The 27,948-nt window shown below is 36.3% G+C and overlaps 6 protein-coding genes and 1 long non-coding RNA gene across 8 annotated transcripts; 4 read left to right on the top strand and 3 right to left on the bottom strand.

Moving 5' to 3' along the window:
* Window positions 1-521: 521 nt before the first annotated feature.
* Window positions 522-836, bottom strand: LOC120209779. Its single transcript, XM_039208696.1, has one exon. It carries the CDS (start codon window positions 834-836, stop codon window positions 522-524), a length of 315 nt encoding a protein of 104 aa, XP_039064627.1.
* Window positions 837-1,218: 382 nt separating this feature from the next.
* Window positions 1,219-3,270, top strand: LOC120209740. Its single transcript, XM_039208666.1, has 5 exons — window positions 1,219-1,403; window positions 2,267-2,393; window positions 2,576-2,672; window positions 2,875-2,961; window positions 3,110-3,270. Exons 1-5 carry the CDS (start codon window positions 1,343-1,345, stop codon window positions 3,242-3,244), a joined length of 507 nt encoding a protein of 168 aa, XP_039064597.1. The 5' UTR covers window positions 1,219-1,342; the 3' UTR covers window positions 3,245-3,270.
* Window positions 3,271-4,133: 863 nt separating this feature from the next.
* On the top strand, window positions 4,134-6,525 carry LOC120209850 (glyceraldehyde-3-phosphate dehydrogenase B, chloroplastic). Its single transcript, XM_039208744.1, has 10 exons — window positions 4,134-4,356; window positions 4,431-4,544; window positions 4,630-4,797; window positions 4,899-5,066; window positions 5,150-5,310; window positions 5,425-5,486; window positions 5,565-5,614; window positions 5,748-6,154; window positions 6,241-6,384; window positions 6,442-6,525. Exons 1-9 carry the CDS (start codon window positions 4,258-4,260, stop codon window positions 6,374-6,376), a joined length of 1,365 nt encoding a protein of 454 aa, XP_039064675.1. The 5' UTR covers window positions 4,134-4,257; the 3' UTR covers window positions 6,377-6,384; window positions 6,442-6,525.
* A 5,803-nt stretch (window positions 6,526-12,328) lies between these two features.
* On the top strand, window positions 12,329-15,080 carry LOC120209825 (probable protein phosphatase 2C 27). Of its 2 annotated transcripts, none has more exons than XM_039208726.1 (4): window positions 12,329-13,124; window positions 13,492-13,686; window positions 13,906-14,111; window positions 14,200-15,080. In XM_039208726.1, exons 1-4 carry the CDS (start codon window positions 12,933-12,935, stop codon window positions 14,753-14,755), a joined length of 1,149 nt encoding a protein of 382 aa, XP_039064657.1. In that variant the 5' UTR covers window positions 12,329-12,932; the 3' UTR covers window positions 14,756-15,080. The 2 variants fall into 2 exon arrangements, with proteins under 2 accessions (XP_039064657.1, XP_039064661.1); XM_039208730.1 differs by having other exon boundaries at window positions 13,003-13,124; window positions 13,568-13,686.
* A 371-nt stretch (window positions 15,081-15,451) lies between these two features.
* LOC120209843 lies at window positions 15,452-15,876 on the bottom strand. Its single transcript, XR_005524447.1, has 2 exons — window positions 15,776-15,876; window positions 15,452-15,605 (listed from the first exon to the last, which is right to left on the bottom strand). It is a non-coding gene; the product is annotated as an uncharacterized LOC120209843 (long non-coding RNA).
* Window positions 15,877-20,026: 4,150 nt separating this feature from the next.
* On the top strand, window positions 20,027-22,989 carry LOC120209814 (F-box/kelch-repeat protein At5g42350-like). Its single transcript, XM_039208719.1, has 2 exons — window positions 20,027-20,264; window positions 20,868-22,989. Exon 2 carries the CDS (start codon window positions 20,951-20,953, stop codon window positions 22,688-22,690), a length of 1,740 nt encoding a protein of 579 aa, XP_039064650.1. The 5' UTR covers window positions 20,027-20,264; window positions 20,868-20,950; the 3' UTR covers window positions 22,691-22,989.
* Window positions 22,990-23,173: 184 nt separating this feature from the next.
* On the bottom strand, window positions 23,174-27,948 carry LOC120209804 (U-box domain-containing protein 44-like). The gene is made up of 4 exons (XM_039208710.1): window positions 27,665-27,948; window positions 25,886-26,455; window positions 25,476-25,785; window positions 23,174-24,935 (listed from the first exon to the last, which is right to left on the bottom strand). The coding sequence occupies exons 2-4, from the start codon at window positions 26,438-26,440 to the stop codon at window positions 23,362-23,364; spliced, it is 2,439 nt and encodes an 812-aa protein (XP_039064641.1). The 5' UTR covers window positions 26,441-26,455; window positions 27,665-27,948; the 3' UTR covers window positions 23,174-23,361.

Here is a 27,948-nt window from a genome sequence, read left to right as displayed (position 1 = left end):
TTTTTCTTTTTTAAAATTTAGAGAAATTTTAGATTTTTAAATAATAATTTGATTTCTTTTTATTTTTTTTAAATTTTCAAACACACTTGGTATCATGTTTTGAATGTTTCACGGATTTTTTAATGATCTTAATCAACAAACACTTTAAATAATAACATTAAAAATGATAAACATTTACTTTTTTTTATTAATAAGAGATAATTAAAAGATAATATCTGTTAAAAGATAATTGTTCATCATTTGACATAGAATGCACACACTCCTAATATTTATAGTGCTCGAATTTGATACTTCAAGGAATAAAATAATTCCTTTACCACGTATATTGTTTGATTCGTGCATAAACATTTACTTTAACTAAGAAAAATTTTAATTACAGGAAATAAATAAAATATATAATTTAAATATAAGTCTAATTTTTTTAATCTTTAGATGAAACGATTGAGACTCACTCATTGAAACATTAAATATGTGGATAATATATGTGGCCCAAAGTACATAATCTCAGTTTGGAACATCCATCAAGTGATTGTATCTGTGGATAAGAAGCTGCAGACGATCATGCCTCTGATTTCCCCTTTACAAAATCCATACTTCCTTAGCAGCCCTTCTTTAACAAACCCGACCTTCTCCAACACCCTTTGGGACCCTACGTTCTCCACCTCTACCAAAGCTTCAAGCCTTACCACCCCTTCAAACACCGAAAACACATCATAAACCGCCATCCTCAACGCGGCCGAGGCGATCCCTCGCCCCCAATACTCGGCACTCAATGCGGACCCAACACTAGCTCTGGCTCTACCGTCGCCCGACCCCGGCTTGATCGAAAGTTTCATTTCTCTAATATTTTGAAGATTTCTAGTATTAATATTAGAGAAATTGTTGAAAATTTAGAGTATGTTATTAGCACAAGTTCACTTTACAAATTTTGATCAAAAATTATTTTTCTTTTAATTTGAAGTAATCCTGAACTCACATTAATATATTTGAGAGTTAACTGACCAGTAATTAAAATATAATAAACTAATTACATAAATTATTAAAACATTTTTTAAAAATATTTATAATTAAAATAAGAGAGATTGAAATTAAAAGAATAGTTTATCAAGAAAAAAATTTTGAGGGTTAGAAGGAACCGGTCCAATAAGAGATTGGGCCGAAAGGAGAGCAGCGGATCCACGGTGAAATTTGGTCGTCAAGCTCGAGGCTGTTGGACAAGGGCAGCATAGATAATCGAACTCGCTCACTCTAGTCACAACTCAGGAGGAAGTGGCTACTGGGTTGGGTTTATTTATTTTGTTTACCTCAAACGCTCAACTGTCCCCGTTTCATTTCTTGCAAAATGTCTATCCTTTCAAATTCCTTGGTTTCATCAACAAATCCTCCAACCCAACTATTTTCTGGTAACATTTCCTTTCTCTTTTCTCTCTTTGTTCATATACTTTTTATTTATTTTATTGTTGTGGATTCATTGTAATTGAAACAATCCTTTTAACTTCTTTTATGTTTAATGGGGTATGGTTTGAAAAAAAGATCATATGAACACATGCATCCATGCTCGCTGTTTCCTTGTAACGAGATTCGTTTCTCAGTGTTGAATCTGTTGACGGGTCTTAGAACAGTGATCCTTTGAGGCTTTATTGATTCTAAAGTAATTAGCTAAATGTAGTTTCTTCTGCAGTTGAATATGCTTGATGTCTTTTACTTTTAAATTTTATTTGGCTTGCATTTATTTGAGTGCTTCAACTTCAACCCCCCTTATTTTTCAAATTGCTTTCACTTATTGCAAACTTTAGATCGCTACTCACTTATTTCAACAAAAATGGTTTGTGATTTACTTGATTATTATTTCTCAGCATATTCTTTGAAAAAATTTTACTTGGCATGCCATTAATCCTAAGGTAGTATTGACTCCAAATGCTAGGAATTTTAGGAGTGCTTTGGGGGAAATTAATTGTTAATCTTGATGTTCATTATAGTTCAGCACTTTACGTCTTTTGTGGCAAAAATCTGGGTTTAACATTAATTCACATTTCTGATTTCGGAGTTTTATCGGATCATAGCATCATTGTCTTGGTATTGTTCATCCTTTGAGATCATAAGATTGTTTACCTTTTCTCTTTGTGGTACTCGACCTTTGCAATAAGCTGACATTAACTCCGATTTCCGTTCCATGTGAGCTATATTTTGTACATTTGCCAGTGAACCATCCATTTGGTTTTTAAAAGGTTGTTCGTTACCTTCCCTGCACATTTTGTTTTGCTAGGTTCTCATCTAAGGTGTCAAAACTTTGGGAGTGCCAACCGCACCAATTTGGCATTCAATTCTAACAATTTAAGGAAACTGCATCTTTCTACTTCTAGTAGGGCACTCACTGTTCAGGCTTCGTACAGGTATTGTCTTTGGGGCAATTTAAAGCCAAGGAATGCATGATAGTATTTGACTAACAGTTCATATTCTCGTAACTAGGAGCTGCTGAAAGAAGTACTAGCAAGTGAATACTTAAGTTTGTATGTGTGTGTGCGCATGTATTCCATTCCCTCTTTTATGTTGTCTGCTTCGTATGTTCTTACAGTGATGGTGGAAGGTCAAGCAGTTCAAGCGCCTTTGTTGGGGGTTTTGTTTTGGGAGGGCTCGTGGTTGGTGCACTTGGTTGTGTATTTGCCCCTCAGGTGAATATTACCTTGCAAATGGCCCTATTATACTCCGTTATGCATACTCTTCGGCTATAGTTTCATAATCAACTAGCTTTATCATTCAGATCTTTACCCTTTTATATGACTAAAACCTACAACTGGAACTGTGGGAACTATTATGTGTTCGACTATTTCTTTTGGAATGTAGTAAGATTATTCTGCCGTTTGCCTTCTATAGATCAGCAAGGCACTAACTGTAGCTGATAGCAAGGACCTAATGAAGAAACTGCCTAAATTCATATACGATGAAGAAAAAGCTTTGGAGGTGAGCACTTACCCTGTACAGAATCAGTCTTCTAAATATTGGAATGATTGGAGTACTATATGCTTTGAATTTGAAGCACCTGCATTTATGTTTTGTTTAAGCTGTATAGCTTTAAAAGCAGAATAGTAAGTGGCCCTTTGTTGTGTAGAAAACACGAAAGGTACTGACCGAGAAGATTGCTCAGCTGAACGCTGCTATTGACGATGTCTCCGGTCAGCTTCGATCCGATGACGCCCCAAATGGAGTTGCTGTGAGCTCTGATGAAATTGAAGCAGCCATATGATTTGCCTTGCTATTCACATCATGATTTGAATGGTTTATCATTACGATATAATAGGGAATTTGTTGTAATTTTCCTATTTTCTTCACAAACGCTGTAACTCTGTCTTTTCAGTACGTGGTTGAAGAAACACGAATAACGAATACTTAAAAAGAACATTTTCATACATTAAAGCAAGATGTTAAAGGTTTTCGACCAGTTTTAGAGAGCAACATTTGAAGTGTTTCTAATTTGTAATGTTTGTTTCATAAAGAGCTTAATTTGCTGCTACTTGGAACAATCTTACTTCAAATAAATATTTTGCATGCTTCTCCCTCTCTTAAAAAGTTAATAAAGCCCGAACATGAGTTTATCAGAATTCAATATGATGCGTATGAATGACCCATGCTCAAAGTAACTACAATTTTAGATGTCCGGCTCGAAGGGTTAGCTTTCAAAATTTTAAATTCTCGCATAATTTAATATTTTCTTTATATTTTTTTATAATTTATTTTCGTTTCTGTAATTTTATAAATCCATCGTTCTAACATCAAATGATGATGTGTACGTTCCCGCATCTGAATAGTATCCGCACTCCAAAAATGATCCCATAGCCATAAAATTATAGCTTGGGCACTGCTCCATTGAGCCTGAGGCCATTCTCTCTCTAGGGCTAGCTTTAAAGCTACACGTTACGTTCATTCGCAAACGCCAAGCAGATTTTTGTTGAAATCCCATTATTTGTTTGTCGTGATTAAACACATGGTCATTTCCGAAACAGTGCAATAATGCATGTGCAGTCGAGAAAGATTTAACAACGGATGAAGGAGCTGTGGCTCAAATCATGAGCATTCTTCTCCCACACAATCTTATCACATAATCTCTGTGTCTCACCACAAACCATATTCACCACACATTCTTTTAATTCACTTTCAACCATAATTTAAACGTACCAGCCCAAAACACCGAATTCAACTGTATAAATAATCCAGTGGAGGGGGAGTTGATGTTTTAGTTTTAATTGCAGCTCATCAGCCATGGCAACTCACGCTGCTCTAGCTCCTTCAAGAATCCCTGCCGGAACTCGGCTTCCTTCTAAGACCACTCACTCCTTCCCCACTCAATGCTCCTCCAAGGTCTCTCTGTTGTTTTCTTTGTTGCCCATTGATTTGGTTTTCGGATTTTTTTTCATTTCGGTTTCGATGTGCAGAGACTGGATGTGGCTGAATTCTCTGGTCTTCGATCGAGCTCATGCGTCACCTTCACCAAGAACGTTAGAGATGCATCCTTTTTCGATGTGCTGGCTGCCCAACTTACCCCAAAGGTTCATTCTCTGGTCTTTAACGTGTTCATGCTTGCTATTGCCAAGTGATTTATCAAGTTAATTCATGAAACTGTTTGAAATTTAGGCCGTAGGTGCATCATCAGCTCTAGTTAGGGGAGAAACAGTTGCCAAACTGAAGGTTGCAATCAATGGATTCGGACGTATAGGAAGGAACTTCCTCCGATGCTGGCATGGCAGGAAGGACTCTCCCCTCGAGGTTGTTGTCGTAAATGACAGTGGTGGTGTTAAGAATGTAAGTAACCCTGTCTCACTTGTCATGCTTTTGAAGAGTTAACTATGAGGTTTGGTTCGGTTAGTTCGGTTCATTAACCGCTGTATACAATATGAATACAGGCTTCACACTTGCTGAAATACGACTCGATGCTCGGAACATTCAAAGCTGATGTGAAGATAGTTGACAATGAAACCATCAGTGTTGATGGTAAGCTCATCAAGGTGGTCTCTAGCAGAGACCCTCTCAAGCTTCCTTGGGCTGAACTTGGCATTGACATTGTTATCGAGGTTGGTCTTAGTGCTAACAGAATTTGGCCTACAGGGAACCTTTTTTTTAATGATAATCGAATAATTTGACATGCATCTTACAGGGAACCGGAGTCTTTGTAGACGGTCCCGGTGCTGGAAAACACATACAAGCTGGTGCCAAGAAGGTTATCATAACAGCTCCCGCTAAAGGTGCTGATATTCCAACCTACGTTGTTGGAGTCAATGAAGGAGATTACGACCACGAGGTCGCGAACATCATCAGGTCGGTTTCGATTAAGGATTTTTCCTGCTTATAAAGCGGTAACAACGATCATTCTCGTTTTTGATTTGTTCTAGTGGTTTAGAAATTGATTGCCATTTTGTGCTTGCACTGCAGCAATGCTTCATGCACCACAAATTGCTTGGCTCCTTTTGTGAAAGTCATGGATGAAGAGTTTGGTAAATCAGATATCATTTCACAAGCTTAAACTTTGGAGATGGGGCTTTTCTCACTTTGTCAAAACCTCTAATTTGCAGGCATTGTGAAGGGTACAATGACAACCACCCACTCTTACACCGGCGACCAGGTAATCATACTAACTAATTAACCGAACACGAACACGATGCATATTCATAACAATTAGATTACCATTTATAATTATATGTCGAATGAATTGCTTTGAGCAAGAAGAAAACTAAAATACAATGTTGATGGTCCAGAGGCTCTTAGATGCTTCGCACCGTGACTTGAGAAGAGCCAGGGCTGCAGCATTGAACATTGTACCAACAAGCACAGGTGCAGCCAAGGCTGTGTCACTCGTGCTTCCCCAACTCAAGGGCAAGCTGAACGGGATCGCACTTCGTGTGCCAACACCGAATGTATCAGTTGTCGACCTTGTCGTGAATGTTGAGAAGAAGGGCATTTCGGCTGAAGACGTGAATGCAGCTTTCAGAAAGTCTGCCGAGGGACCATTGAAGGGAGTATTGGAAGTGTGCGATGTTCCTCTCGTCTCAGTGGACTTTAGGTGCTCCGATGTCTCCTCCACCATCGACTCTTCCTTGACTATGGTCATGGGAGATGACATGGTCAAGGTGGTGGCCTGGTATGACAATGAATGGGGTTACAGGTGAGCTTTAAGCAAGAAATAAACAGACTATATATCTTTATATTTGAATTTGTAGATCAATAACTTTTACTCTCTGGCGTGCACAGCCAAAGGGTTGTCGATTTGGCACATTTGGTGGCGGCCAAGTGGCCCGGCACTGCCGCAGCCGGAACCGGTGACTCCTTGGAGGATTACTGCAAGACAAACCCGGCAGATAAGGAATGCAAAGTTTACGAGGCCTAAACGGCTGTAACTTTATTATGGTTAATTTTTTACATGCTGATGGTATAGTTACTGCTCAAAGTTGTTTTCCGATGTTCATGTAAACAGAATATAAAGACTCATTTTGTAATGACAGACAGCAGAGTGACATGAACAGATTAGCATTTCAATGCATGCAGCTGCAATCATCTTTGGATTTAATTACTTGTTGCTATGAATTTGCATCCTTCCTTTATTTGAAAACCCTTAGATGGTCTAGACATATGCATTATATATACACATTTAAGTGTACACGCATGCTACTAAAACGTGATCTCGACCGTAAGATCGAGGTCACTCCACCGCGTAGCATGGCGGTTCTTGCTTCTTCGTTCCCGCCTTTGGCTTCGACCTTTACTACGAAGCTTATTCACACTATGAGCACGATTGTCGGGTTTCTGGCCGATACCGCTGCACCTTTCATGGTCAATGCCTACCCTTATTTTGCTTATAGGGATTAACCCCAATATAGCTGATATAGAGTATGCATCGCTAGGGAACTCCACAGGGGTCCATGACCCTAAGGGTTACCTCTACCATAGCATGCTCCATGCACATATTGATGTTGTTAGGTCGGCTATGGATGCTGTCGGCTTCCAAAATACCTCGATTGAGATCATGGTATCGGAAACCGGGTGGCCTTCGAAAGGAGATGCGGGAGACAAGACAATATAACAAATTTCTAATTTGGTGTAGTGGTTGTGTAAGACCCTTTCCCGAGAGTCTTGGATTTAATTATTCATATTTCTTTCCTTTTTTTTTTTACTAATACGATGATGAAACACATAGTCATATTATTAGAGTATAATAATTATCATAAGTGATGGATCCATACACACATTAATAATTGAATTTTTTATATGAGTGTAGTCACAAATAAAATTTTAGGATGAACACTAATAATAAAATAAACAATTAATATAAAAAAATCATATTCCAAAATGTACACGTGTCCACCCTAAGTATGCTTTGCATTCGCCACCGGTGATCATAATGAATCAGATTAACGACGTGTCTTATTTTATTAAAGTACATTAATTTATTAAAAGAAAGACATGCAATCATGGTGAGTCATATTAATAGCAGAGTGGCCTTAATGAAAATTTTCTGTAAAGACAGTCAGTATAATAAAAAGTTTTTTATTTCAATGGGGAAGTTCTGTTTTACAATCTCTTAATTTAAGGTTAAAAAATGACAAGAAATAGAGCCAACCGAAAATACGATAAAAAGTATAATATTTTTAGTTAGGTACAAACTAGAATGTAAATTTTTTCTAACATTTTCGGCTATAAGAAATAAAAAGGGCATAGTGATGTTGGGGCTTACAATTCACCTTGTGACTCATTCCTTCAATCGAGCGTTCTCCGGAAGTCGATCAAGCTATCACAGGCCGCTCTGTCATTGTCTGATTTTTTTTGAATAAATCAAATTTTTATTATCCAAAAGAGCAGAGTTCTGCTACAAAATACAATCAATCAATCAATACAAAAGAATTATACACAACCTACTTACAAAAGACAAAGATTGGTTAAGTAATACCCCATGCAATACAAAGGTTAGAATTAATTCTATCAGCTCGATTAATATTTTTACCCTTTAGTTGGATTCGCATTGCTTCAATAATAACCTTGAGCAATTCATCAGTAGATCTGTGACGACCTTTGAAAATTCTGTGATTCCTTTCCTCTCACAATGTGTAAATATAGGTTGTCAAAGATATCTTTAGAATTGTTATGAGTAAGGATTTCCCTTTCCAGGTTGAAGAAGCCCGATTAACCATTTCTTCCCATGTAGGGGATGTATTCTTCAAGCCATTAAGCGATAGGACGGAGCTCCAAAGTCGAACAACAAGAGTGCATTGACAGAAAATATGATTTCTTGTTTCCTGATCGATTCTGCAGTTAACACAGGTCCCTTCAGTTGAAATACCCATTTTGAGGAGCCGATCTCTAATTGGTAATCTGTTTAACAAAGACATCCAATCAATCAAACTGAATTTAGGAATGTGCATGGGAAACCAAATTAGATTCTGCCAGGGAACTTTCTCCCTTTTGATTCGGATTGATTCCCAAATATCTCTTAGCCTAAGAGAATTTGATGAGGAGAAGATGTTGAGAGCTGTAGAACACAATTTTAATAATCTATTAATACTCCAGCTCACATTAGAACCTGCAACAAAATTCCAAAAATCTTGATCTTTGAAAACATAAGATTTTAACCAAGCCACCCAAAGCGAGCCATAACCCGCTAAGATTTTCCTTATTAGATCAATAGAACACGCTTTGTTCCAGATTTAGTGTTTTTAAGGCCACCTTCGGCTTTAGAGAAGCAGATAAAATCCCAGTTTACTCGAGCACCTGTGGCAGACTTGTCGTCACCTTTCCAGAAAAATCTGGAGCAGAGCTGGTCCACTTTTATAAGAATCGAATTGGGAAGGATAAGCTGTCTGCATCAATAATTTGAGACGCTGAAAAGGACAGAGCGGATGAGTTCAAGTCTGCCAGCGTAGCTCAGATATCTAGTAGGCCAATGGTGAAGCCTCTATTTAATTTTATCAATAAACACAACACAATCCTTCTCAGTAAGTTTACGAGTAACAAGAGGAATACCTAAGTATCTCACAGGTAAACTGCCTTTTATGAAACCAGAAATCTGTTGAAATACATTGTCTGATTTTTTGTTGTCTGATCACACTCGAAATTATGTATCTACTTATCGTATTTTTTCCCCTTCTCGGTAGTGGAGTAGCAGGTTTTTTGGGACGTTTTCTAGGATCAGAAGGAACCGCTATAATGACCACTACGTGCGTTTCATTCTCTTGGAATGAACAAATGAGGATGGAATACTTTCAGCAAGCCAGCAGCTAAAGCTTGGTAAGTTATGGGTACGGGGAATATGGAGAGCTGAGCACCATCGTAATGGCATGCAGTCACGTGTACTGTATTTCATTGCATGATCAATAATGAGGGGGGAGGGGATAATATTCATGTTTTTTTTAACAAAAGTAATGATTTGATTGGTTGAAATGAAGCAAAGAATAAATTTATGCTTTCGGTTTAAGAAACCAATCATTTCATTTTTTACTATTTACTTTCCATCCCAATATCTATTTTATTTATGAGTAAATTATACTGTACTTTATTTTATTTCCTATGTTTCATTATACTTTAAAAATGGTCAACTCATCACTGAACTTAATATAATTAATAAATTTGGTCACTCGCCATTTCCCCCACTAACGGACTTTTCCCGTACTCCCACCACTGTCGTCTCAAGCCCATATGCACGATGATAGAGCAACAACAAAGGGACAATACCACCTGGGTTTCGGTCGGAACTAGGCAAGGAACTCATAGGTGAAGGTGGTAAGGTACAACGGCGATGGAATCGGCCGAAAATCGCAAAAATCAATAGTGGCATCGAGAGACTTTCTCACAATTTGCGACGTTTTTACGATCGATGTTGGATTTTACTCGAGAGATGACATCGGGACTACTGGTGGCGACAATGGCCGGAGACGATGGATCGAAAGGGAAATGGGTTTCTGGAAACGACCATTAGCGGGAGAAACGGCCGAGTGATCAAATTTGTCAATTATATTAAGTTCAGTGATGAAATTGATCAGTTTTAAAGTAAAATGAGTGAAATAGGAAATATAGTAAAGTATAGTGAAGATCCGTGAAATTTACCCTTTATTTATATATCAAGCCCTATTCTCAACTTCCGTAAATTCAATTCTACTGCTCACTATATCTAATAATATTAATTTTATATATTTTTAAATTTATATTCAATCAATTGTTACATAATATCATGGATTGTTATATCACTATTCACATATAAATATTACATCAATATTATTATAATAGTTAATAATAATTTTTGTAGGTTAAATTATTATGATAATTAATTTGTAGTTTAAAACTTAATTGAAAATAAAAAGTAATGAATAAACTATTATCATTTTAATTAGAGCATTTCATGAACCATCAAACCTAAATAATATTAAGGCTTAACACATAAATAACTGTCTAAATTATACTCAATGTTAACTTTTGATATTTATAGATTTTTTTTTTATTAAAAATAGGTGTTTGGCTTTTTTTCTATTACACTTTTAGATGCATATATCATTAAAAAAATCATTAAGTGATACGTGTTATGTTTATATTTATTAATTTTTTAAAAAAATATTTAAAAATATTTTAGAAAAAACATAACACATGTCACTCAACGATTTTTAATGATAAACACCTACAAGCATAACAGATAAAACATTAAACACATTTTTAACGAAAAAATTTTTAGACGCCAAAATTAAAATTTAGAGATTTATTTTTAACATTAAACCTAATATTAACAAACATAAGAATACGTTGAACATTTTTCAACTTAATAATCAAAATCAAACCCGAAAAAGAAGTCTTGGTTGTATATAGGGATGGGTCAACCCGACCCATGCCTGACCCTAAAATTTTATATCTTTCACCCGACAACCTGACCTAATTTTTTTAGAGAAAATCCAAACCCGACTCGACCCAACACGAAATAATAAAAAATAATATTTTTATTCAATAAAAACAGTAACTTAATTGAAAAAATAATATATAGAGGGGTATTATTGTAATTATTTTTAAATATATAAGGTAAAATTATTTTTTCCCGAGTCGAGTTGGTTGGGTATTTTTCACTCTAAATTCGAATTTGACTCTACCCGAACATCACATTTTAAAAAATCCGATCAGAACCCAAATTTTTAAAAAAAAATCCGACCTAATCAGGTCGAATCCCTAGTTATATATCTAATAGTATCATAGGGCATCTCCAATGTTGTGCCACAATTGGAGAATACCTCCACTGTGGAGAAAAAAAGATTCCAGCCCATCGTCAAAATCATCTCCACTTTGGAGAATCGTTACAGTCCGCATCACATTAGGCGCGGTATTGTAGTGTGCGCTACAATTTTCTTTTTTTATTTTTTTAAATTCAATTGGATTAAATTATAAGATAGATAAAAATACATTGAAATTAGATATATAAGCATACTAATTTTTTTGTAATTTTTCTGATTTTTTGTATTTTTCTAATTTTTTAAATTCAAATAGATTAATTTATAAAATAGATAAAAATACATTGAAATTAGATAAATAAACATACTAATTTTTTGAAACATAAAAACTGCAACAAATATAAAAACATAGAAAATACTAATAAAACTCAAACAACATTTTAACCAACAACTCAAACACAATAATGTAATTTACTTATTTATTTGTATTTTTGTAATGATATTTATGAATGTTTTATCTTGATATTTATTATAAATTATTTTATATTTATAAAATTAATATTATAATAGTTAAATATTGTGTATAAAATAAAGTTAATGGTAATATAAAGATAATATTAGAGATGAATTATTGTTTCATATTTAGAGTAGAGATAGAGATTTTGTAAAATAGAGATGAGGATTAAATCTTAGTCGAAATAATAACTTCCCTCCAATGAGAGGCAGCCACGTCATTCCCGGGAATCCGAGGCTCTCTATTAACAGACGTTAACGAACCTAACCTCTAAGCTCTGGCAAGGCGTTAAAAGGAGCAACGAGACATAGATCCAACGGCTGGGAATCTCTGGATGCAACTAACTAAAACAAAAGCCCATCCGGTCAACCTCGAATTTCCAACAATAATTGAAAGCCACGTGTCACAGAGCCATCCTCGGCCCGCGACAGCTTAGAAGATCCAGCTGATTACCCGGAATCGCCGGTGGCCAACCACATAGCAACAAAGGAACAACTTTAATTTTTATTTTATTTACGTTCTTTTTCATCGTCCAATTCTCTCTGTCTGTTGTTCTCAGGGTTTTCTCTCTTTTGGATCAATCTCACAATTTCACCAAAGTAGAAAATTTAAGCGCCAAGCACCAACAAATCCATCATCTCTACACCCCCCTTTGTGAGCTTTTCTTTTCAGCTTTATTCGAATCTTTGGAGCTTGTTCTTTACTGCTCTAATCGTCTGTTTCTCTCTCCCTTTCTGTAAAATGAATTTTGATGTTATTTTCATCGATTGGGTGGTTGTTTCTGCAGTTATGCTCTGGGGTTCTTTTAATTTTGCCAACTGCTTCGAGTTCTTATAAAAAAAAACCCAATTTTTACCTGGTTGGCTGGATACCTTCATCAAGGGTAATTTAAGGGCTTAGTTTCATGTAAAGATTGGATCTTTTTTCATGCCATCTGCTTAAGGGTAGTTTTATCTGAGAGCTGACATCGATTCCTTGCTGTTGGATAGAAAACTTTACAGCTTTCTTATTGCTTGGGTGATTTTTTCTTACTAGCTATTTTTTTATCCGAGGGGCTTTGATTTTGTCTGAAGAATTATAAATTGGGAGAGGTTTTGATTATTCAACTTTATTTGAGAACATTTGTGAGAAGTTGCTTTATAGAATTCGGTTGTGTTTATATAAAGGGTTTGGCTTATATTGCTTTAACTTGAAAGTGTTCTTCCGAGGTTTTCGATTTATGGTTGGAAAGGAATATGGCTGCGAGTATGGATATTTCACCTCCATTGGCAATCATAGAAGGCGGTTACACTAAGGGTAATGTATCAGGCATGGACAATGAGAATTTTGATAATGAAAAACAAGTCACTCTCTGGAAACCTCCGCGTCACCTCTCGGTTATGCAGCATTGTGTGAGTTCGGGGAGGATGATTGCTGAGGCGAATTTGGTATGTTTAATCTTTTCTCTAATCTGATCCCTCTTTTCATCATTAAGCAGGAGCCTGAGCTTTAAGGACTTTCTACATTAGCATAAAATCTGAATGCAGCTTAGTTTTTAGTTTAAAATGAAAATTCACTTGTAAGTTATAATTGTGCTACATTACGTAAGGGTAGTAATTGTAGTCCTCAAGCGGCGTTTTTAAGACCATGTTTGCCTGCATTTTTTGCTGCATAACCTTTTGGCTTTCGTCATGTTCTCCTATCAGATCGAGTTTTTAGGAGAAAATAAGGATTATCCTTTTTATATTTTGTGTTTCTACTTTCTCACACACCATTTTGTGAAATGCTTTGACTTACTGCTTTTCTCTTCTCTAGGAATTGGATGTTGGTATTGTAGTTCACAAGTCATCTTCTGATGAAAAAACTGAGCTTTTTCCTGTCCTGCGATCGGGAAGTTGTTCGGAAATAGGACCAAAACAGTATATGGAGGATGAGCACATTTGCATAGATGATCTTCTCGGACATCTGGAGACGAATGCAAAGTTCCCTTCTCCGGGAGCTTTCTATGGGGTATGCTTGTTAGAATCTACCATATATGACCTGCTCCATGTGGTTAATATGTAATCTTGAGTTGAACCATCTTAATTTATGTGGTATCTGATTTATGCACTTCCTTCAATCTGTCATGGTTGCTAGTCTGTAGTGAAGAACTCATGTACTTCTATTGCTTCTACCGATATCGTATTGTTTGTCATCACTCCATTGAACCTTGCAAATACATGTGGACAGGTTTTTGATGGTCATGGAGGAACGGATGCGGCAGTATTTATTAGGGAGAATATCCTTAAATTCATAGTTGAAGACTCTCATTTTCCAATTTGTGTGGAGAAGGCGATGAAGAGTGCTTTTCTGAAAGCTGATTATACCTTTGCAGATGGCAGTTCTCTTGATATATCCTCCGGCACCACTGCATTAACTGCTCTTATCTTCGGAAGGTAAGTGAGCCACTGATCTGCAACGATATTATTTGTTTTTGGATGTTATTTCCATGAATGCTCTTCTAACATTAGTATTTGTTTAAAGAACCTTGGTAATTGCAAATGCTGGAGATTGTCGAGCTGTTCTGGGAAGGCGAGGTAGAGCAATCGAAATGTCCAAGGATCACAAACCTAATTGCACATCTGAAAGAATAAGAATTGAGAAACTCGGCGGAGTAATTTATGATGGCTACCTTAATGGGCAATTATCTGTGGCACGTGCACTCGGAGACTGGCACATGAAGGCACCAATGGGATCTGCCTGTCCTTTAAGTGCAGAGCCGGAGCTGCAAGAGACAGACCTGAGTGAGGAGGATGAATTCTTGATAATGGGGTGTGATGGGTTGTGGGATGTTATGAGCAGTCAGTGTGCCGTGACTATGGCGAGGAAAGAGCTGATGCTTCATAACGATCCCGAAAGGTGCTCAAGAGAGCTTGTAAGGGAGGCATTGAAGCGCAACACTAGTGATAATTTAACGGTGATCGTGGTTTGTTTCTCAGCTGATCCTCCCCCTCGAATAGAAATACCACAAACCCGTGTTCAGAGGAACGTATCATCGGAAGGGCTGAATTTACTAAAGGGTGTGCTGCACTGTAACTGATGAAACAGGGAACGGTTGAAAGATATTTGCTTCCCAAACGCATTGGAGGGCGAAATGGTCTTGGCATTTTTCTACCGGGTAGCTGCAGCTGCCCCCTTGCACAATGGCTGACATTCACCCTTCATTCAGGGACATCCTTGTCATGTAGAATATGATTCCTTTAGAGTTTTGAAATCCTGTACACCAGAGCTAGCCCATCTTGTACCTCCGATTTGCAGGATTCATTGTTCTTTCTTTTCCTTCATCTGCTTCCTCCTGTGTAAATAAACCGAATCTTGAGAGATATGTTCTAGCACTCTTGATAAATTAAATAATTGACATCATTATTGGAGTTTTCTAGATGCTATGCACATTTATTTACATCCTTTTAGGATCATAAATAGACGGTTGTTGAGATTATCTTATTTTTTCCTATGAATATATTCTCATTTATTATCGTCAATTTCAACCGTCTATTTTCACTCATCCAACTATTCTAAAAAGGTATAAAGCTGAAATGTTTAACGCAATACGACTGAATCTGTCTCTCTCTATCTCTCTATATATTGAGCATAATCGAAGAGGTTTCACTTTAAAGAACCAAGGAGGCATATGATTTGAAGGTGGAAGCAACTAATGCATGGTCCATACAGCGAGATTTTGTTTAAAGTTGCAGAAAGAAATCTCAATATGGTCCAAAGGCCAAAATTTTGTTTCAAGTTACAGAAAGCAATCTCAATTAAACAGTCACGTTTCAGTTTGCTGCAGCCCATGGGAACTTTTTTCTCCATAAAAACTCTTCTCCCACTGAACCACGATGATTTCAATGATCTATAGTTCATCATTACCATCAGAATCTGAATCGCTATCACTGCATACAAATGAGTGACAGTGTAAGAACACCATACAATGAGTGTTGGTGAAACTGCAGCAAAAGGAGGCTGTAAACTATATAAAATCAGACTGACATAGAATTTTAGGATGCAGCCAGAACTGGTTTCTTGAAAAGAGAGGAAAGAGAACAAATAAAATCATCCATACCTCGAACCCGCTGCTGCAGTGCACGCTCAAATCTTCGCATAGAAGTTTGCTAACATCTCCTTGCTTAACGGATCCGTTCTTTATCAATTCTGTTAACTGCATGAGTTTGATAGCAAAATAAGAATCAATATTTCAGATATGCATTAAGGGTCTGTTTACCCAACATCTTCCGCACACCGTAAAAAGTTTTCCAGAAGATGTAATTCATTTTACGGACAACTACTGCCTAAGAAATTAAAAAAAGTTTCTTTAAGAAGTACTTGATAAGAGGAATAATGTAAACTCCATGTAGTCTCACCGTCCACAACAAGAGGAAATGTCTTTCGAGTATGCCTTGGCTTCTTCCTTATCTATAAATTAAAATGCAGAGATGGGGAAATACTTCAGAGGTTAAGAAACAATGGACAACTGAAACAAAAGGAGCTAGAAATTAACAGCATCTCTAAGAACATAGAGGTAACCAGTAACATGAAAGTGTAGAAAACACTGCCTCAGTGAATGGTTAGGAAGAAATACAGAAATCCTAGAGATATCAAGCAAAACCATTGGAGAGATGGCATGTACACATGCATATGCAACTTATGCCTTACATATATTAACAACATATACAAATGTATGAACCGGAGATAAGTTCTTGAATCTTTTAGCCCAAATTCACATTAAGGGACTAATCACATTTGCAGTGAAACATATGAATTCAGTCTCTGATAGTGGTTATGATTGACCAAGGCCTTCACCAGCCAGTTTTACAATGCAACAAATTAACATGATTAAATTATTTATACTCGCCACTCCCCCCCCCCCAAAAAAAATACTAATAATAATAATAATAAAATGACCCATACCAATAGTGAGATGTCCCAGTTATCCACTTTGATCCACTCACGTCGAGATGAATCTATCTGCAAAGTGAAAAACGTAAATGAAATAACATGCAGTTGCCTGCCTAGATAAGCTCTGTCATAAAGCATACTCAACTACAAAAACAGTATCAGAGAATTCGAACCGACTGCATATGAACGTAGTTGTGATTCCTATACATTTGCATATTTTTTCAATGATGCCACAGTTTGGTGGGTCAAAGTTTCGAAACTTTAACAAAAGTTTCAAAACTGTTAATAGTATCCGTGTGTAAATAATATCATGAACAAGGTCAAATAGTGACTGAATAGTGTTTTTCATATTTTAAAAGCTTTAAACACTTTAAACATATTTTAATTAACTAAAAAATATTGCATATATATAAAACAATTTAGAACACATATTATGGACTTTGAATTATTTTTGAAATATTTGATTGAGTCCAAAATCAATTTTACAAATATTTGTTATATCAAAATATAAGTTCAACATAATTTTTTTTAGTTTAAATTGAATTTATGAAATTCGAGTTGAATTAAGTTTAGTCGAGTTATTCTAGTTTTTGTTTAACTTTAATTGTAAATATTTATAGTATTATGATATTAATTTGCTCCAATTTAAACAATTATCTATAACCATATACGATATACATATATATTTCTTTATATAAAATATACATATATCATGTAGAGTTGAGCTACTCATCACAAACTTGAAAACCAATTCACTAATCGATAAAATTTTTTAGTTATTCAAGTCTTATTTTATAGGGTAAACTACACATTTAGTACCTAAATCATCAATTTTAGTCTGTTTTATTACCTAAATTTTTAATTTTTTGAAAATCATACCTAACGTTTAGTTTTCATTTCATTTTAGTACGTGTCGTTAAAAACTTAACGCATATAGTGCTTAAACTATCAATTTTGGTCTGTTTTAATACCTAAACTTTCGTTTTTTCTTCAAAGCTTAACATAAATTTTAAACGGGGTACTAAAATGAAACAAAAACCAAATTTTTAACAGTGGGACTAAAATGAAATAAAAACTAAACTTTAAGTATGGTTTTAAAAATTGAAAGTTTAAGTACTAAAACATAACAAAATTGATAGTTTAGGTACTAAACACGTAATTTACCCTATTTTATAGCTTAAATTGTATTTAAAAAATTTGAATCAAGTTTATGAAATTATAAATCGAGTCCAATTGAGTAAAAAAAATTGAGTCAAAATGAGTCGCATTTTTATCATCCCTAATAACATTCCTCAAAAACTCAAAATTATTTTTTGTAATGAGGTAATTTAAATTAAGAGATCACCCTTGTAGTAAACATCTATAATACTCTATTTGAATTAATCGATGAATAAATCATATCGATCAAATAAAAATATTAAAAAAAGGAAATAAAAGTTGTATTCAAAGTTGGACCATGGAAGTAGGGTAGGGTCCAGACATCTAACTACCTCAGAAACAGACGGCCACTCTCACGCCGAGCATTTCGCTGCGTCTCTCAACCACTGGCCCACTTCTCCGAAATTCAACCTCATATCATACATATATCTGGGGGGTTGTTTATTGAGTGAATTGATCATGAGTTTAATAATATTCGATTTGTGCTCGTTAAAAATATTTGTTGTTTGATTTGACTCGTTTGTTAAATTCGTTAAAAGTTTACTCGATTAGTGTTCATTAAAAAAATTTGTTGCTCGACTCGTGCTCGCTAAGCTCGTTAGTCGCCTTGTTGTTCGTCTTGTTGTTTTTCGTTAAACTCACCAAAATTTTTATCTTATATTTTAACTATAGATGAAATCTACTAATACTATATAGAGTTTAGTATAAACATAAAATGATAAACTTAACAATTTGTTTTAATCAAAATAGTGTATGAAACAAATTGAAAGTTTAAACTTTAAAATAACACTCCACAAATATATTGAAATGATAATTAGGGTTTAATTTTTTTAGTATAGTAAAATAATAATTATTAATTATTAATTAAATATTAATTTTTTTTATTTTTATTAAAAATAATAATAAATTAGTAATTTATCATCTACTAGTAAATTAGTATTTTTTAATAAAATAATTTTTTAAGATAACTAGTAAAATATTATAAAAAATTAATGAGTTGCTCGCGAACTTATCGAGTCAAGTTAGACTTTGCTCGATTCAGCTTATTAAGATCTCGAGTCGAATTCAAGTTCAAGTTAAATCAATTCAAATTGAACTTTTATCGAATTTTAACCGTATTAAGTTCAAACTACTCAAAAGCTACTTAACTCATTAAACACCCATACGTATATCATCCACCGTCCTGTAATTAAACCTAACCAATCTTTATTTATTTCATTTTAACTTTTTAGGTTTAATTTCAACTTTACTCACTCCAAATTTGAGCTTTTTGTTTTATATTAAATTAGTTTATTAATTTCTATTCTATTTGTAAATTGTATATTTAGTATCCATATTTCAATTTATTCAATTATTATACTCTTATTTTTCAAAATTTATTTTTTATTCTAAATTAAATGATACTATTTAGAGATACAATATGAATAATTTATGAGAATTAAACACAATCAAATTGAAGAGCATACATTAAATTTACAATTTACACATAATATTAGGACTATAGTGGAATTTGACTTAATAAATTCTACCCATTATTTGATTCAAGACCAAAATTTTAAAATTCAAAAAGTAAAAAGACTAAAAATGATCAAATTATAATACATGCACTAAATCTATAAGTTACCAATAGTACAAGTACTACCAGAAGAATTTGACCTTTATTTTAACAATGCTGCTTCTAATTTTTACTTTAATATATAATAAAACTAAAAAAGTGTTTTTATTTTCCTATAATGTTACTAGTTTGTTTTAATCGATAATTCTATTGATTTCTTAATTTAATATAACATATTTTAAAATATTTGACTGACGTGGAAAATTTATAATTTCATGTAATCAAATAATAATAATAATAAAAGAATTCACTTTAAAAAAACTAACAATATTATTACTTCACACCTTTAATAACTATAAAAGTAAAACATCATATTATTTCAAATTAAAGTAAAAAATTAAATTTCAAATCTACGTATAGTATAGGGATTAAAGACCAATTAGACCAACTTTTTATGATTATTTAAGAAAGAAGGAAGAAGAAATGAAAATGCCACCGTCTGTCAGTTACCTTGAGAAACATCACAGCCGTTAGATCATCGAGAGCCGAGCCCACTAAAGTGGATCTTAGAAGTTGTGCGGAAGTGATTGACGGCTGTGATATTTGTTTGCACGATAATAAAAATTATGAAAGGCGTGGCATATAATATAAAGGTGGAAGCTTCATATGAAGTTTGAAAATGCTTACCAAAAAACAAAAAATGGAAGAGAGAGGCAGATAATGACCAAAAGATAAATCTAAGAGCTGAGTCGAGTTTTTTTTTTTGCTGAGTTGAGGTGTCGCTTTTTCTCAATCAGTACCGAGTCGCTTTACCAACCAAACACTCATTTTTGTTAATTAATTTTTCCATGGATTCTAATAATCGATCCCTTTTTGCTTAATTATTTTTCATCTGTCTTCCTGCTTTTGTTGATTTCAACCCTCGATTTCTCGTTGCTGCAATGTAAGTTTTTCTCGAGAGTTTTTTTTAGATCAGATTTATGAGGAATTAATCTTTTATATTTTGAATCATTTGTTGAGCTAAATTATTGCCATTAATTTATTTTGAAACGAAATGGGAAAGGAAATCTGGCGATCTCATTTGGCTCTGATTCAAACGTGTGCTGTGAATCTATATATTATTTTTAAATGGAGTATATGGATCTGTAAACGAGAATTTATTCCTGCGAAAACGTTGACTTTAGCTGGATTATACTTAATTTACTACTGTCGGCATGTATTTTCTGGAAGTAATATAATGTAACGAGAATCATTGTTGTTCTCGTTTTGCTTTTACATCGTTCATTTCGATTTGATTTCATCTTCCATTGCCTGCTTGTCTGATTCTTTTTAGAAGCTCTCATAATCAATTCAATGTTTTCTCTTTGCATTCAATATTATGATATTTGTCTTCTTTGACTCAGATTATCCGATTATGGCAAGGGTTTCACCGTTTCTTGTTTTAATATTGCTTTTTCATAGCTCTAATGCTCTATGCTAATATTTGCTTCCCCTATTGTATGTGTGTCTGTCTGGCTGCAATCTCATCACGTTTTTTTTTCTGTAGACGCAAGAGTTTAAGTAACCAAAATGCAGCCAGCAATATAGAAATGGGTGTGCACCTTTGCATGCCCAGAGTTGGAGACCATAATGTTTGCTGAGAGTGCGAATGAGGAATCACTTCGTCAGGATTTTGAGTCTCTAACTGTGTCGAAACGGCTAGTGAGGAGTGTTAGCCAGAAGTCGAGGAAGAAAAACCACATAGCTGATGGGGATGAAGAGGATAAGGTGCGAGGGGTTTCTTTGAAATGTCTTACTCTATACGGTAGAGGTGGTGGTTGCAAAGTTGGCGCGGACACCGGTGAGGAGTTAGGTGATCCAAGTTGGAGGAGAAGGTCAAGTACCAGTGAAGACGGAAAGGCGTACAAATCAGTTTGTGGTATTGAGGATAATAATTTTGATTGCTTCTCATATGGCATGAGGGAGAAGTTTTGGAAGAAAATCAATAAAAAGGATTTAGATCTTGAGGAATCGGTACGAAACAGCAGGATGCATATCTTTCTTCCAGATGACATTCTTGAGATGTGCTTGGTGATACTACCATTGACCAGCCTTATGAATGCCCGCCTAGTGTGTAAGAAATGGAGAAATTTGACTACAACTCCCAGGTTTTTGCAGATGAGACGAGAAGGTTTATTTCAAAAACCATGGTTGTTTCTCTTTGGTGCTGTTAAAGATGGCTATTGCTCTGGGGAGATACATGCACTGGATGTGTCTCAAGATCAATGGCATAGGGTTGGTGCTGATATCCTAAGAGGAAGGTTCATGTTCTCGGTTGCCAGTATACTGGATGATGTTTATATTGTTGGAGGTTGCTCAAGCCTAACCAACTTTGGGAGGGTGGATAGGAGCTCATTCAAGACGCATAAAGGTGTATTGATCTTTAGCCCTCTCACCAAATCTTGGCGCAAAGTATCATCTATGAGGTATGCTAGATCAATGCCTATTTTAGGAGTATCCGAGGTCTGTTCAGATTTCTCAATCATTCAAAGCCATCAGAATAGACATGAGAGGCAGTTTCCCAGATCACGAGTTGGTGGGGTGTCAGATGTTTATGAGGATCCTCACAGGCTTTCTCTCAGACGTCAGTATGGAAATGCTTTCGGTGTAAACGAGCCGTCATCATTACCAAATAGAAAATCATACAAGTTTATCAGACAAAGAAGTGAACAACCAAATATGAAGGATTGTAAAAGATTCGTGTTGATTGCTGTTGGAGGTCTTGGATCTTGGGATGAGCCACTGAATTCTGGTGAAATCTATGATTCCGTATCAAATAAATGGACTGAAATCCAAAAACTGCCAATAGACTTTGGGGTCGTTTGCTCTGGGGTTGTTTGTAATGGGATGTTTTATGTTTGCTCCGAGAATGGCAAGTTAGCAGGTTATGACATAGAAAGAGGCTTCTGGATTGGAATCCAAACCTCCACATTTCCTCCCCACGTTCACGAATACTATCCGAAACTCGTTTCTTGTAATGGTCGCTTGTTTCTTCTTTCCGTCTCTTGGTGTGAGGGAGATGGACAAATTGGTCGGAGAAACAAGGCGGTGAGGAAAGTGTGGGAGCTAGATATGTTGTATCTTACATGGACCGAGGTCTCAAGACACCCTGATGCTCCAATGGACTGGAACCCTGTTTTCGTTGCCGACAAGTGCCTAATATTCGGTGTTGAAATGTTTAAAATATTTGGTCAGGTGTTGGATTTCTTCACCGTGTGTGATGTGTCTAACACGGAGATGAGTTGGTGCCATATTTCTAGGAATCGCATGGCTCATGAATTAGATGCTTCTTCTTGCACGACTAAGACAATGGCAGTGCTACATCTGTAACGTCTTCTGCAACACACTGTGATTCCATCAGAAAATCATAAAACATCAAGGTTGCTCGTACAGAGATTTTGCGCATAGTTTCTTTCGACCTGTGAAATTTTCGTATTTATTTCATTGAATCTCCACAATTTGTACAATGGCGACCACATCTGGTCTTGGTGCTTATTCAGTGTTAGCACAGTTATGGTCATTTGTAGTCTTCCCAGTAATTTCTTCACCATTGTTCATAAACGGATTATGTATTTTTCATCTTGCTTCTGTTGTATCCTTCATAAATTTCTGCCATGTTTATTCATTAATTTGCTTGAACATCTTGAAGAGCTCATTATGTACACCTCTCGTCTCTAGGTGTTAATGAGAATGAAAAATGGTCGTAGATGTCGCAATCGGTTACCGTTAATTGTTCGAAGCGGAGATCATCCCGGTATTGTTCGAAGCAGAGGATTTTGGATGATCAAGGAACCTGAGAAGGCAATAATGAGATGAAGGTCAATGAAACTAACATAATTAGAAACAAATGATCAATTTCTTGAAACCCTCTACAAGTGGGAAATCCATCAATATACAATAATATCTACTTGCAAAACTATCCATGTAGGGAGACAAAAGGATGAAACTGAAAATACATACACGTTGCTACTCTCCATATAATGCGCAATACAACAAATTCATCACATGTTTGGGAAAATTCCGGAGAAGTTTGGGATTTTGTCAACGTGCTTCAGGGCACGCTCGGCAATCTGTCGGGTTCTGTAGTCGGCATGGTGGAAGGCATCAACAAGTGCAGTGCTAACATTTTGATCTCCAGAAACTTCATAGGCTATATCTTCGGTTCTTAAAAGTCTCTCTACGACCCAAACGGCTCTGCTCCTTAAGTTCTCTGTTTGTTTCTCAAGTAACACGTCGAGTATGGGCTTAATTGCTTCTGCTTCACACAAAACGAACACTCCTTGCTCGATAGCAACTCCGTCATCCAACAAGGTGGAAAGTGCAGCAAGTGCTGCTTCGACCACCTTCACGTTGGTGTGATCCAAGAGCGCAACCAGCTTATGTACACCCTGTCCTTCCAAAAGACAAAAGCTCTCTTTAAGTGAACATGTTCCCTGGTGGACGCGACACAATCCTGTTATGACGGCCTGTTTGCTGAAACATGGAAAGATAGAAGCACAAATCCCAGGTGGTGGCAACTCCGGCAGTCTTGTCAAATTTTTGGATTCTTGAGATAAGTTCTCCAAAGCCGTGGCGGAGACCATCTGGACGTTGTCGAGACCATTGGCCTGAAGCAATTCAATGAATAATGCTGCAAGATTGTACTCACGGCAAAGAGCAACGGAATCGGGTTCCTCTGACAAGACAAAAGTAACCCTTGCAAGCACACGAACAAGTCCTTCGAGGACTGGTGTTACAAAGCGGGAGCCCCTAGTCTCTCCTTGCCTGATCTTGACAACTCTAGAGATTATTAGCTGAAAAGAACCTTCGTCTAGCATTTGCCTTGTGAGGCCCAAATCCCTCTCCGGGAGTTCAGCTAAGAGGCCGGCAGCTGCTGCCTGTTCTTCAGAAATTCCCGTGTTTTCTGATACGACTCTGAATAGGCTGCTGAGCTGACCAACTGTGCCACGAAGTGCATCTGCTAAGTCCTGACCCATGTAAGGAGAGAGATTCTGGAGAAGTTTTATGCACGCCATTCGCAAATCCTGCTGCGGAACCTCTATAAACTGAACCAAACTGATAGTAGCTCCAGAGCTTTTAATTGCGGCAACAACATTCAGAGCTGTTGTCGGAGAACTAGTGAGCCCCACAAGAACTTGAAGAAGTTTGCACTCAATTGGCGGACCAGTGTTGCTGATTAGATGAAGTAAGTTATGGACATTGTCTTCAGAAACAAGAGTCTGATGGTCCGGCCCAATAGGAATGGAATCAACATCATATCCTGAGTTTACAACATTGGACAGAATTGTGGCTGAGACTTCTTTAAGTCGCATGGGAAGATGATTGGCCCCAACGGTAAAGAGGTCTTTGACAAGAGGGGGAAGCATTCCTGCCTCGATCAACACCTTGGAGCTTGCCTCGTAAGATGAAATCTGGTTAAGTGCCTTCAGAGCAGCTTCTCTTGATTGCATGTTACCACTTTTCATGAGATTGATAAGAGATTCACCTACGGTTCTTGCAACATAGACTTTCACATCATTGTTCAAAACCAACTCACCAAGATAAGCGGCCATGGACTGCTTTGTTTCAGGCGTGCCTGCAACAATGTCATTTTACATAAATTATAGAGAAGTAGCAATGTACATGATCAGAATGCAAATTTCAGAGATGAAAGATTATCAGCCAAGGATGCCAACAAAAAATCGCCAAAGCAAGCAGGTATTTCATCGCAGATCAAGCAGTAAAGAAATAACTAGCAAGTTTCAGGGTTAGGACAAATGAACTAAGGGCTATGTATGAACACTAGAGGACTATGTTACTCAGACTCGGGTGCAAGTGTCGGACACGGCTATGTATCCGACATGGGTATGACCAGATTTTTCTAAGTTTTTCCATGTATTCAGAGGATCATTAGAGTTCATATCCCCCAATCAAAGTGTTGGACACGAGTGTCAAACACAGGTACTTCATGATAAATGAAGAGTCCGAGTAACATAGCTAGAGGCAATCATTGTTATGTAAAAGGATCCACACTAAACTGACAATGCCGTATATGACTCCACCCCCAAAAACAGAGGCCCTTTATGCCGGCAGCAAGTTAGGAAAACATGAAATTATCAAGGAAAAAGAGAAGCACCTTCAAGAATCTGGGTCAAAAGAGGCTGCAGTCTACCATTTTCAGCCATCTGTCGGACATTGTTCTCAAACTTTTCCAAATTTTCTAGTGTTTTATCAGCTTTCTCAACAGTTAAAACGTTCTCAGATTTACTGCTGGTCATTCCAACTAATATAAGAATTGCTCCATTAATAGAACCAATCTTCTCACACACGGCTTCAGATTTTGAAAGTTCATACAGCAAAGAGACTGCCTCCTCCCTCTCCTTGGACTGTTCATGGGACAAGAATTTAACTATGGTACGCACAGTGTCCCCCTCAGCCAATATTGCCTGAAAAATAATGCATAAGTAGTTAATAATCCAGTCCTGGATGCATACACGACAATGATGTCATTGTCACTCAACAGGAAATCATCAAACCTAGAACAACCTTATTATCTTCATCTTCCTCGACCACTACGAGGAGTGTCTCCAATGCTCTGCACCGAACCTTACGGCTGCTGCTCTTTAGCATGTCCACAATCATAGGTATTAGATCAGCATTGCGTACAACATGCTTATTGTATCGACTTTTTTGGCAGATATGCTGGATAAACTTAAGAGACAGCAGAACATCATTCTCTGAACTGTTCATATTTAGAGATCTACTAGCCATATCAAGCTGGGCTGCTTCATTCCTAGTTGTCCACTCTTCAATGGTATTCCGCAAAGCGATACTTGGGTTTAGATCGGTGCTTTTCAGTTCTTTTAGGGTCAATGGGCAAACCAGCTTTCTTCCACTTTCCCTGCATTCCTTGAGCCATTTCTCAATTGCTTCACGTTCAAATGTTTGGCCATTTTCCAACGTCACAGGGTCACGCATAACTTGTTTTGTCAAAGGACAAACAAATGCATCATAAAGGGGTTCTATGTGCAGTCTCTCAAAATGATGGCTATCATCTGACTGACTGCCAGGGTCATAACTTCCATCCCAGCTCGCAGCCATCTGCCTTTATAGTCACTGCAAAAACGAAAAAAATGTAAATAATCAGCTTATTAAAAACTTGCACCATTAACAGAGACAATAGCAATTGGAATAACCAATGAGATAACAATTGGTAGAAGGCAAACAAGAAATAGTTAAAGACAGCAAAACCGAAGTCCGAGGGTCCAACCAAAATCAAGGAGCTACTACATGACCATAACATATGCTATGTTTTGGTATGGAAGTACACAGTATGACAGACATGATTCCAGTTTAACCCTCCATTAGCTTTGCCAACAGAGATGAAGTGAGGCGCGCTTGGCAATAATCACTTTTCCGTCCCTCCCAAATATTGAACATTTAATTTAGGCCTTTTAACCCATTAGCTAAGTGGAAAAATCACACTTTTGACCCTCCTAAAAATCATTTATTTAATTTAAGCCCTTTAAAAATATTTTTTAATTTTATCTCGGCTCTCCCAAAATCAAGGAGCTACTATCTTGATATGAAAAAGACACATGATTTCAAATTTAACCCTCCATTAACTTGCCAAGGTGGTGCAGAACACTAGGAGAAATTTAAAACTAACACTTAAGTGCTTGTCGGGAAATCATTAGAAGGTAGGCAGGAAACAATTAAAAACAGCAAAATCAAAGTTCAAGGGTTCAGCCAGAAATCAAGGAACTACTATGTGACCATTAACAAACCTAAGCATCGATACGAAAAAGTTAGACATGATTCCAAATTTAAACCTCAACTAGCTTGCCAAAATGATGCAGAAGACTAGGTGAAATTCAAAACTAACCACTAAGCGGTTGTCCAGAAATCATTAGAAGCAAGGCAGGAAACAATTAAAAAAAGCTAAATCAAAGCTCAAGGGATCAACCACAAATCAAGGAGCTACTATGTGACCATTAACAACGCTAAGCATTGATATGAAAAAGTAAGACATGATTCCAATTTAAAACTAAGTGCCTGGCCATAAATGTTTGCAGCAAAATTAAGACACGGGAAATAAAGAATACGGAAAAGAGAATCCAAAAGCTCAAATTACAAATCTTAATTACCTCGACTAAGCAATGAATTTAGATTAGAATCTAACTGCAAGCTGTTAAAATCTAGAAAATCGAACTTGGCAATAACTTCACCCCCAACCAAATATAAAAGTAGAAACTTCAGATTGGAAAAGGTAGCAACTTGCTGCAATTCACAGCTGATTAAAGAAAGGAGGAAAAGGAAACATACCCTGTTGATCTTGAGGAAAGACAATAAAGGAATATGAAGGATGTGCTGGATAAAAAGCTCTAGTTATAGCTCGAAGAATCGAAGAAAAGCTGAAGCTGGATTAAAGGTGCGAAGTGTATTGCTCCCACATGTTGTTTGACTTGCATGAACTGATCGAAATTGGGGGGTTTCGAAGGAATTTGAATTAGGGTTTGGTTCCTTCGATGTCTTGAGGAAGTGGTGACGGAGTTGAGAAGAAAACAAACGAAAGAAGCAGCGGAGAAAATTAAATTAAATCAAATCAA

Source organism: Hibiscus syriacus, unplaced genomic scaffold (genome assembly GCF_006381635.1).
Source record: "Hibiscus syriacus cultivar Baekdansim isolate YM2019G1 unplaced genomic scaffold, ASM638163v2 tig00000662_pilon, whole genome shotgun sequence".
Lineage (NCBI taxonomy): Eukaryota > Viridiplantae > Streptophyta > Magnoliopsida > Malvales > Malvaceae > Hibiscus > Hibiscus syriacus.
This window is presented reverse-complemented; position numbering and strand designations above follow the sequence as displayed.